This window comes from Cervus canadensis, chromosome 23 (assembly GCF_019320065.1).
Source record: "Cervus canadensis isolate Bull #8, Minnesota chromosome 23, ASM1932006v1, whole genome shotgun sequence".
NCBI lineage: Eukaryota > Metazoa > Chordata > Mammalia > Artiodactyla > Cervidae > Cervus > Cervus canadensis.
The window spans coordinates 49,719,172-49,730,980 of NC_057408.1; the positions used below are offsets into that span (position 1 = coordinate 49,719,172).

Consider the following 11,809-nt stretch of genomic DNA (forward strand, 5'->3'; position numbering starts at 1 on the left):
GAGTTTGGGATTAGAATGCATAGAGAAGATAACATTTGGCCTGTCCTTGGAACATGACAAGGAGTTCACCAATGGATGACCTAGAAGAGAGAACACAATGAGCAAAGGCAAGAAGATTTAAAAGTGCACAGTATCAGGGCCTTCCAAGGTGGTCCAATGGTTAAGAGTCCCCTCTTCCAATTCAGAGGACATGGATTTGATTCTTGGTTGGAGAACTAAGATCCCTCAGCACCAGGGCCACTAAGCTCTTGCACGCAACTACTGAGCCCACAGGCCACAGTGAATGATCTCATCGGCCACAGCAAAGATCCTGCCTGCTGCAACTAAGACCAGACGCAGCCAAATAAATATTTTTTAAAAATAAAAGTATTGCGCATGGGGCTGGAATTTTGCTTCCAGACAAGGTGGAATTGCAAGAAGCAGATTTATCTTCTCATCTGAACCAACTGTAAAACCAGAAAAAGTATATGAAATGATGTTTTCAAGATCTTATACACAGGTAAAAAAGGACAGTGATGGATGCCAAATAGGAAACGAGGAAGATGAGCCCTGTGACTGTCCCAACTTACCTGGAATTTTCAGGCTATGGTTTCAGGAGAAGGAAGCCAGGCAGGGCTCACTGGCCTGCCCAAGTCACGGAGATGAAGCTGGGCATCTCAGGAAGCTTCATTTCCTAGAACCTGAAGAGATTCCTTTTGGAATCTTCAGCTGAATGCTGATTAAGATATTCATGTGAAGAAATTAACTGACACTGGAGAAAGAACCACCAAAAGGATGAAAAGGAATAATCCCTGGAGTTAATCCATTGATGAAATGGCTTTGGTTCCATTTCCATCAGCTGGAATGGAAAATCTCCTCATTCACAGAGATTGAACAGATAGGGTTTGCACCAGTAGTAGGACAAAATTAGGCCTAGACTCAAAGTTGTTCTAGTTCCCTCTAATGAAGCTGGAAAGCAGAAACTGTGTATTGGTTTTTTTATTACTGTGTAACCCAGGCACACAAATGTAGCAGTTTAAAGCAACACTGAATTTATCTCACAGTGGTTGTAGGTCAGGAGTCCAGGTACAGGCTAGCTGGTTCCTCTACTCAGAGCTCATCAGGCTGAAACGAAGTGAGCCTATTGGCTGGACTGAGTCTCATCTGAGTCTTGGAGTCCTCTTCCAAGGACTGTTGGAAGAGTTGTTGGCAGAATTTACCTTCTTGCAACTATAAGACAGAGATCCCTGTTTTATTTGGATTAAAGGGCTACAAATAGGAGCATGGTTTCTATACTTTATTTAAACTGATAAATTGTCAACACCAGCAAACTGTGATAAGTTCTACATATATAAAATGTCATACTTAAAAAAGTATACAAGGTGATTTATGCAAACAAACCATAGATACATAACAATGAAATTGTAAAATGGTTCAAATAACCCACTGGAAAACAGGAAAAAGAACACAGAAGCAAAAAAGAGAGAATGAACATAAAACAAAAACTGGCACATTCAACTCCTAAAATAATAATAATGACATTAAATGTTACTGGTCTAAAGTACCAGTAAAGACTTACTATAAAGCTAAAATAATCAAGACAGTTTAGTATTGGTGGAAGAATAAAAAAATAGATCAATGGAACAGAAGAAAGAGCCCAGAAAAACAATCACATAGTCAACTGATCTTTGACAAAAAACCAAAGTCAATGAGATGGAGCAATGACTGTCTTTTAAACAAATGGTACTGGAACAATTGGACATCTACATGCAAAAAAATTGATTTGGACAGAGACCTTATACTTTTCATAAAAGTTAACTCACAATGGATCACAGACATAAAGTGCAAAATGCAAACTGTAAAATTCCTAGAAGTTAACATAGGAGAAAACCCATAATCTTGAATATGTAAAAACTTTTTAGATATTATGATGACACCAAAGTCATGATGCATGAAATGAATAACTGATAAGTTGGATTTGTTAAAATTAAGAACTTCTACCCTGAGAAACACAATGTCAACAGAATGAGCAGACATGTCACAGAATGGAAGAAAATATTTGCAAATATTTTTCAAAATATCTGATAAAAGACTGTTGTCCAAAATATACAAAGAACACAAAGCTCAACAATTAGAAAATGAACAACCTGACTTTTAAAAAATTGGCAAAAGACCTCAATGGACAACTCACTAAAGAAGATATAGATAGCAAATAAGCATATGAAAAGATGCTCAATATCTTATGTCATTAAGAAGTTGAAAATTAAAACAATAATGAGATACCATTACCTACCTCCTAGAATAACCATATGTTTTTGTTTTGTTTTTAGAATAACCATATGTTTTTGAAAACCCTTAAAAATTATATAATAATTTGGTCTCTTATACTAGAGAAAAAAATTTTCCTAGCTTCTTCTTTTAATACAGTGAAAATGGTACAGAGTCATTACTTGTATATTAAGACAGACACACACTCAGAAATACATAGAAACACATGCAAATTAACAGACTACAAAGTCAGAGACCTTGTTCAAAATTTGTTTCTGTCATATACTAGCTTCCTGATATATATAAGTTAATTCATGTTCTGAGGCTCAATGACTTTATCTATACAATGGAGATACATCAGAGGGTTATGATAATTTAAAAAAGATAATCAAATAAAATTCTATAGAGGTACAAGGCACTTAGTAAGGACTTAATAAACATTTATAAATAAATATTCATTAAAATTATAAATTTTAATTATTATTAGTAAATTCACCCAACACCTTTCTCTGACATTATATTTCATATAATGTATGAAGTTTAAAATTAATAAATCTTACTATCTTAGTGAAATAGCTATGTCTGTTTCTTAACCGTGAAAAAATACAAAAGGCATTTTTCATTAATTTTTTAATCTTTTAGGATGCTTCAATTTGAAAATCTAGTCATTAGATTTTAATAGTGAGAAACTAAATAATGAAATGAACAATCCACTTATTAATTATTGTGTTTTTATATTTCACAAATGCTAGTTCTTAGTCATTATGAACGCATTTTCCCTTTCCCAACTGCCTATTTAATGAAAAATACACAAAACTCCAGTTTATTTAGAGTGCAAGCAATTGAGATAATCAAATAATTGAAAATTTTCTATACTTCATATTTTGAAAGAAAATCCCAATCAAAATTAATTCCAAATAGGCAAGCTGATTTGGAGAACTTTTTATTTTATTTATTATTATTTTTGGCCACACTACTCACCTTGTGGGATCTTTGTTCCATGCCCAGGGATTGAACCCCGGCCCTCAGCAGTGAGACTGCAGAGTCCTAACCACTGGACCACCAGGGAATTCCATTGGAGAAATGAAAAAAAAAAAAAAAAAAATTTCCATGTAGCTTCTATGAACAGTCTGGTTCCTATTGATACATGATGTTAAAAAGGATGAAGTTGAAGTTCACTAAACATCTTTGAATTATTGGTATAATCTGTGCTAATCGAATTCTTTTAGAATAAAATTTATTATGTATTAATTACTTTTGTCAGTCTCACACATTTCAAAAAGCACAAACACTGTGTGCAGAGTGTGTAAAAATATCCTTTGTGTAGACTAAAAGAGCTAGATTACACAATAAAAATATATTCTAACTGACCTTATCTGAAATAGAAAATATGTATATACATGTTGAGCTGTAATGAAGATTGGATATGAATTCTGAGAACTTGAAGACTTGTATTTAGGGGCAAAGTATTTTAGAAATAGCTGAGGAAAGATTTTCAGCTTTTCAAATTTAGTCTTTAAAAGATAAGATGTATCATGTATATTTGTGGGAATATTTTGTATCCTTAAAATACCTTTAAATGAACATGGCTTCACTGAAGATAATGTGGACAGACTGAATCATCTTGTTGAAAATAGAAAGCGGGGGAATTAGTATAAAGGCTAAAGGACTTTTAAAAATACTTTGCTTGTAGTATAAGTCAAATCATGATGCCTTAAACTTACAGTGATATATGTCAAGTATATCTCAATAAAACTGAAAGAATGAAAATTGCTAAAATGCTAGCTGCTTTTCTCCATAAAGTAAAATAAGAATTTGAAAGTATCAACTTTTCCAATTAAATTAAATTCTTTATGTGATAAACCTTATAGGTACATATAAAAGGCAATATTAATAACTGACATTTGCTTAGAATTCTACAGCTTATTATTTCTTATTGGTTATCGTTTTGTTTTTCACAACAGCTGAGGCAGGCATTATCAAAATCTTCATATTCCAGATGAAAAATCTGAGACGCAGGAAGCATACTTTTCATTTTCATCATTCAACTTTTCTACCAAATCACAACAAAGATAGTTTTCCCTTTCTTTAGACAATGAGGACTGTTTTCTGGTTTTGTAGTGTTCATTTTGTTTTTTTTAAAGTCCCATGACAGGGAAATGACAGTCATAAATAGTAAAGAGAGGTTGCTATTTTCTCCACCATTGAAACAGCAGCTAATGCTGCCTTCTTAGGACTAAAAACAACCCAACAAAACTCTGCACTATTCTAAGACCCAGAAATAGAGATCAAGTCGATCTTGGCTCCCTCTGGAATTTAGGTTGGCATTTAGGGAGTGGGAGTGTGTACTCTGGCATTAGGGATCACTCTGATGCTCAGTCCCTCTGGTGTTTACGAGAACATTAGTTTTGGAGAACACAGGGCCAGGAAACGGGCTAGAGGTCCTAAAAAGTAAGGAAAAAACACAAGCAAGTTTTCATACAGGACTTCAAATTTCATTCAGTCTACTGTTTCTACTACCATCACAGAATCCATTCTAAAATTTTACTCTTTTGCTAATGTGAAATTATCTTGTTTTTGGAGGGCATATGTTTCAGTCACTACATAGCTCTCAACTTGTTCCATAAGCCAAATAGTTCTGTTTTTAGAAACATATAAACTACTGTAGTTACCAGAAAAATTAGATTTAGACATGTGAAAAAGTGAAAGCAGTGACAGATTTTATTTTCTTGGGCTCCAAAATTACTGTGGACGGTGACTGCAGCCATGAAATTAAAAGACACTTGTTCTTTGGAGGGAAAGCTATGACCAACCTTGTTGTTCAGTCGCTCAGTTGTATCCAACTCTTTGCGACCCCATAGACTGTAGCATGCCAGGCTTCCTTGTCCTTACCATCTCCCAGAGCTTGCTCAAACTCATGTCTGTTGAGTCAGTGATGCCATCCAACCATCTCATCCTCTGTTGTCCCCTTTTCCTCCCGCCTTCAATCTTACCCAGCCTCAGGGTCTTTTCCAATGAGTTGGTTCTTCTCATCAGGTGGCTAAAGTATTGGAGCTTCAGCCTCAGCATCAGTCCCTCCAATGAATATTCAGGATTGACTTACTTTAAAATTGACTGGTTGGATCTCCTTGCAATCCAAGGGACTTTCAAGAGTCTTCTCCAACACCACAGTTCAAAAGCATCAATTCGTCGGTGCTCAGCTGAAATAAAGATACTGTGCTACTGGACTCTATACAGTACACAAAAGCACAACCACTTCTAGAGGTTACACACACGTGACAGTGTACACCAGACGCTTGAACCAACTTATGCAACTGGACATGCAAATGTACATTTGCATCTTCGAATGTTCGCAACTTGAAGGTTCGAATGTAGGGGACTTAATATGATGTGTATATGATGTATCATTTTTCCTTAGCTGCTTGTAAGACTTTTTTTATATTTCAATTCAGTTCAGTCGCTCAGTCGTGTCCGACTCTTTGCGACCCCATGGACTGCAGCATGCCAGGTCTCCCTGTCCATCGCCAGCTCCCAGAGCTTGCTCAAACTCATGTCCCTTGAGTCAGTGATGCCATCCAACCATCTCATCCTCTGTGTCCCCTTCTCCTCCTGCCTTCAATCTTTCCCAGCATCAGGGTCTTTTCCAATGAGTCAGCTCCTTGCATCAGGTGACCAAATTATTGGACTTTCAGCTTCAACATCAGTCCTTCCAAAGAACACTCAGGACTGATCTCCTTTAGGATGGACTGGTTGGATCTCCTTGCAGTCCAAGGGACTCTCAAGAGTCTTCTCCAACACCACAGTTCAAAAGCATCAATTCTTTGACACTCAGCTTTCTTTATAGTCCAACTCTCACATCCATACATGACTACTGGAAAAACCATAGCCTTGACTAGACAGACCTTTGTTGGCAAAGTACTGTCTCTGCTTTTTAATATGCTGTTTAGGTTGGTCATAACTTTTCTTCCAAGGAGCAAGTGTCTTTTAATTCACGGCTGCAGTTACCATCTGCAGTGATTATGGAGCTCCACCCCAAATAAAGTCTGCCACTGTTTCCACTGTTTCCCCATGTATTTGCCATGAAATGATGGGACCAGATGCCATGATCATTTTCTGAATGTTGAGTTTTAAGCCAACTTTTTCACTCTCCTCTTTCACTTTCATCAAGAGGCTCTTTAGTTCTTCTTTGCTTTCTGCCACAAGTGTGGTGTCATCTGCATATCTGAGGTTATTGATATTTCTCTCAGCAATCTTGATTCCAGCTGGTTCTTCATCCAGCCCAGTGTTTCTCATGACATTTAGTTAACAATAGTTTGATTATAATGTGTCTGGGTTGTGGTTTTCTTTGAGTTTATTCTGTTTTATGTCCTGTGAAATTCTTGAATCTGAAAGTTAATGTCTCTCACCAATTTGGAGTTTTCAGCCATTGTTTCCTGAAATATATTTTTCTGAACCAATTTCTTTATAGGACTCTATTACAAATGTTAGACTTGTGATATAGTCCCTTGACTCCTCATATTCAGTTTTTCTAATCTTCTCTTCTTTCTTCAGATTGGAGAATTTCTGTTAATCTGTCTTCAAGTTCATTGACTTGTCATCTTCATTCTGTTTTTGAGTTCATTAGTAATTTTAAATATCAGAGAATGTATGTTTTAATATAATTTTGTCCTTTTTTTATAATTTATTTTCTTTGCTAAGACCTCCTAGCATTCCATTTATTTTATCTCATATGTGTTTACCTTTACCTCGTGAAGTCTCAGTGGTAAGAAATCTGCCTGTCAATGTAGGAGACAGCAAGAGATGCAGGTTCAATCCCTGGATCAGGAAGATCCCCTGGTAGAGAAAATGGCAACCCACTTCAGTATTCTTGCCTGGAAAATTCCACGGACAGAGGAGCCTGTGGAATTGTAGCCCTGGTGGGCTACAATCCATGGAATCACAGAGTAGAACCTGACTAAGCACACACATGCATGAAATTTATTATAGTATCTGCTTTAAAGTCTCCTTCATTATTTCAACATATGTGTCTTCTTGGGGTTGGCATCTGGTGATTCTTTTCTCTTGAAAATTAGTCGTGTTTTCCTGGTCCTTTGCTTACCAAGTAATTTTGGATTATATTCTGGATTCTTTGACTATTGAATTGTGTGGATATGAATCCTGTTAAAATTCTCTAAAGGATGTTATTCATTATTATTATCTCTATTACTGTTTCAGCAGGTGACTGGACCAGTTAGCTTCGGCCTACAAGTTTTGAAAATCACTCTCTAGACGGCTGGCAAGACAGCTGGTGTGCACCAGCCTTGAACCTGCAAGCAGACTCTCCCTGCCCCCGGGGACTCCAGCCCTGCCATGGCAGATTTTCAGCGCAACAGCTGCACTAACTTCTTGTGTACCCAAAAGGGAATGCTTCTGTTTGTTGAGATTATATTGTGCCTTGTGATTCTGACCCTCTACGGTGCCTCAACATCAGGCTACATCTCTGTGTCGCTGATTGAATTGATCCTAGCGATCATCTTCTTTATAATCTACACATGTGACCTGCACACCAGGATACAATTCATTCACTGGCCTTGGACTGATTTCTTCCGATCTCTCATAGCGGCCATCATCTACCTGATCACCTCCATTATTGTACTTGTTGAGAGAGGAGATCGCTCCAGAATCGTTGCCGGGATACTGGGCCTAATCGCCGCGGTCCTTTTTGGCTATGATGCCTCTATTACTTGCCCAATGCGACAATAAAGACACACAGCAACACCTACTGACCCTGCTGTTACCCAGTGTCCGTGAGCTGCCTTCATTTCTCTCTGTGATCTGCAAATAAATTAACTCCTTTCCCACCCCACAACACTCTCAGCCAACCCCGAGCCCCTCCGGTATTGAGGTGCAAGTGCCACTATTTAGAGAATTTATCTTCCAGCCTGCCCACCAGCCCTCCTGGGTGTGTCTTGGTCCCCTTTCCTTATACAGTATCCAAAAGGAGATGCCAGTTCTGTCTGGTCTATACCTAAAGCACAACATGGGGCTTCCCTGGTGGCTCAGTGGTAAAGAATCTGCCTGCCTATTCAGGAGACACAGGTTCGATCCCTGGGTCGGGAAGACCCCCTGGAGGAGGAAATGGCACCCCACTCCAGTATCCTTGCCTGGAGAATCCCATGGACAGAGGAGCCTGGTGGGGTGCAGGCAACAGGGTTGCAAAGAGTCTGAGATAACTGAGCCACAGGGAGAGAGAAGAGTGCCTCAGGTTTCATATTCCAGGCCCCAGGCTGTGGCTCACTCCAAATAACTTCCTCAATACGTGTGTGGGGAGGGGTGGGGGTGGGGGGCTGGGGAATGTGGTTCTATGTGGGAATAAACAAATAACAGATTGTTAGAATAACAACCAAAAATGCACTTTCTGTGGGCAGTGGTTCTAATCTCAGTTCAGTTTCCTGACCTTGCTGATGCTCCTTCAACCACATCCATCTCTAAGAGGTTAGTCTGAGATCTGGTTGGTGGTTTAAATCTTAATTCAAGCCCCAAAGCTTTTGCTGCTTTATGTCTGTCCCATGCATATGCAGCTTCCCTGGTGGCTCAGACAATAAAGAACCTGCCTGCAACATAGAGAACAGACTTCTGAACACGGGGATGGGCAGGAAGGAGAGTGTGGAATGAATGGAGAGAGTAGAATGGAAACACATACACTAACATTTGTAAAATAGCTGGTGGGAATTTACTGTAGGGCTTAGGGAGCTCAAGCCAGGGCTCTGGAACAGCCCAGAGGGGTGGGGTGGTGTGGGAGGTGGGAGGAAAGCTCAGAAGGGAGGGGACATGTGTATACCTATGGCTGATCCGCATACATGTATGGCAGAAATGAACACAATATTATAATTATCCTTCAATTAAAAATAAATTAAAAATTAAAAAAGAATCTGCCTGCAATGTAGGAGACCCGGGTTTGATCCCTGGGTTGGGAAGATCCCCTGGAGAAGGGAATGGCTACCCACTCCATATTCTCTTGCCTGGAGAATCCCCTTGGACAGAGATGCCTGATGGGCTACAGTCCATGGGGCCGCAGAGGGTCGGACATGACTGCCTGTGTGTCTATATGTGCCTATATAGCACAAGGGTAAGCCAGAGTCTTGTCTAGTTTCTGATACAATTTTGAGACATCCTCTTCTCCAGCTCACTGCTCTTCAGGATTTCTCCTTCACTCTCTGCCCCAGAGAGGCCCCCTTCCCAGTCCTTCTGTGCAAAAAGGCAAGAGTTTTAGAGTAACTATCAATACTGCTGGACAGTTCTGCACTTCGGGCAAAGTCACAAGAGAAAAGAGCAGAAAAAATGGAAAACTCATTTTCAAATGCATTGCTCCTTCAAGTTTTGACTCCACTCTGCAATCTGCCTGATTTCATTTACTTTAGAGTCCTCAGCTAATTATTTTTGTGTGTTTTGTCCAGAGTTTTCATGGTAATCAGCAGGAGAGATGAGCCATAGTCGATACAGTCTTAACATGGTCAGAACTGGAAGTCACATCCTGATATTAGAAGAAAACAAATTTTAAGGATGTTTGTAAAGATGTGTAAAATGAACATAAGGAAGAGTTAGGGTCTTGGTGATCACACGGGCCAATGGAGTTCCTCAGTAGTTGGAGTAGGAAGGGGATAAGAGTGCTAAGTATAGACAACACCAATCAAGTGAATTCTTGAAAATAAAACACCACGTCAGAGTTCAAGCATTCCAGTTATGGAGAGACCTCTTGATGCCCTTTCTCATATTCTTCTTTAGTGGGTAGTTCGCACAAACATCCTTTAGTGATGTCGTGTGTGTGTTAGTCACTCAGTCATGTCCAACTTTTTGTGACCCCAGGGACTGTAGCTGTGACCGTCCAGCTGCTAGGCCCATAGAATTCTCCAGGCAAAATTACTACAGTGGAGTAGCCATTCCCTTCTCCAGGAGATCTTCCTGACCCAAGGATCTAACCCAGATCCCCTGCATTCAGGCAACTTCTTTTCTGTCTGAGTCACTAGGGAGGCCCCTAGTGATGTTTAGGGTAGTGATTTAGAAATTATGCTGCTCAGAGCTTTAGGCATTCCATGGAGCCCTTTCTCAGCCAAAGCAGTGGGGAGAGGGTAGGTGTCCTGGTACTACTATTGGCTTCAATTATAGCAGCCTATTTTTATCTGTTGTTCTTATTGGATGGTGTTGTAAGATGTCATAACAACTAAGATTTGCACTGGTTGAAAACAAAATAGAGAACCACTTGTTTACAGTTGAGAGCCTGTCTTGATCATGATCAGTCCAGCAGTAGCATCTGTATGGTGCTTTCCAGTTCTTCTCTGATGCTTGTAAAACAGCTGAGATTTCTAGGTAAGAAGTGCGTGCCAAGTCACTTCAGTGGTGTCCAACTCTTTGTGACCCTGTGGACCATAGCTCACCAGGCTCCTCCGTCCATGGGGTTTTCCAGGCAAGAATGCAGGAGTGGGTTGCCATGCCCTCCACCAGGGAACCTTCCCAACCCAGAGATCAGGTAGGTTCTTTACCACTAGTGCCACTGGGAGGCCTAAATATTCATGTAATCATATGAAATGATGAAAATGCACAATCACTCCCGAAATAAAGAATAAAAGTCAATCATGAATGAGATTGCTGGAAGTACTTCTAGTATTAAATTTTCATTAGTGTCAAACTAAGAAACAGAATTGATACCTGAGGCATACCGCAATTTTTTTTTTTTTTTTTTTTTGCTACCATGAGGCTTGCAGGATCTTAGTTCCCTGATCAGAGACTGAACCTTCATCCTCGGTAGTGAAAGAGTGAAGTCCTAACCACTGGACTGCCAGGGAACTCTCCATAACAACATGTGTTGAATCTGGAAAGCACAGTTGTGAATTAGTTAGAAGGAACCCTGTCTCATGACTCCCCTTGATTCCCTTCACTGACCGCCCACCATTTGGGAACACAGTGGTTCACTAATGAGAAATCTAGACACCCACGGCCTTAACTGTGTGGAAACAGGTCGGAATGGTCAGAGTGTCCTTCCTGTCATTCACGGCCCCTCTTACTCAATTCAGTTTCTACAATCCCCAGAACACACTAAGGTTTAGGATGAAGAGGCTTGAGATCTTGGGATAGGTAGTCTTCTCAAAGATAAAGAATTTCAGGTGCAGTAATACCTTAATCTTTTAGAGTGCTGTGTGTCAATTGTCTCATAAAACTGGGAGGAAAAATTCGGGGAAAATGTAATTGACAAATTATGGGAGAAAAAAGAATTTCAGGTAGAGAAACAGTGAAAGTTGAGGGCAGGGGTAAATTTGTCCTTAAGGAAGAATAAATATGGTTAAATTCTCGAGGTTAAACATCCTCTTTCTAACAGAGAATCAGGAAGTAATTCCACTTCATTTCCAAAGAACTACACAAAAGAAATGCTTACTAAGCAGAAAAAAGAAAAAACTAGAATAAGTCCTATGGATATCAAATCACAGAATATTAGAGAAGAGAGGGACTTCCTTGGTCATCCAGTGACTAAGACTCTGCACTGCCAACTTGGGAGGCTCAGGTTCAATCCCTGGTCAGGTAACTAGAT

General features: G+C 39.5%; 1 protein-coding gene across 1 annotated transcript; it reads left to right on the forward strand.

Annotated features, from left to right (window-relative positions):
* The first annotated feature begins 7,596 nt into the window (after nt 1-7,596).
* On the forward strand, nt 7,597-7,989 carry LOC122425545 (proteolipid protein 2-like). The gene has a single exon (XM_043444019.1). The coding sequence runs from the start codon at nt 7,597-7,599 to the stop codon at nt 7,987-7,989; it is 393 nt and encodes a 130-aa protein (XP_043299954.1).
* Nucleotides 7,990-11,809: the final 3,820 nt, after the last annotated feature.

Bases quoted from the DNA above. Each gene is read 5' to 3' on its own strand.
- LOC122425545 (XM_043444019.1), top strand. From the start codon at position 7,597: ATGGCAGATTTTCAGCGCAACAGCTGCACTAACTTCTTGTGTACCCAA.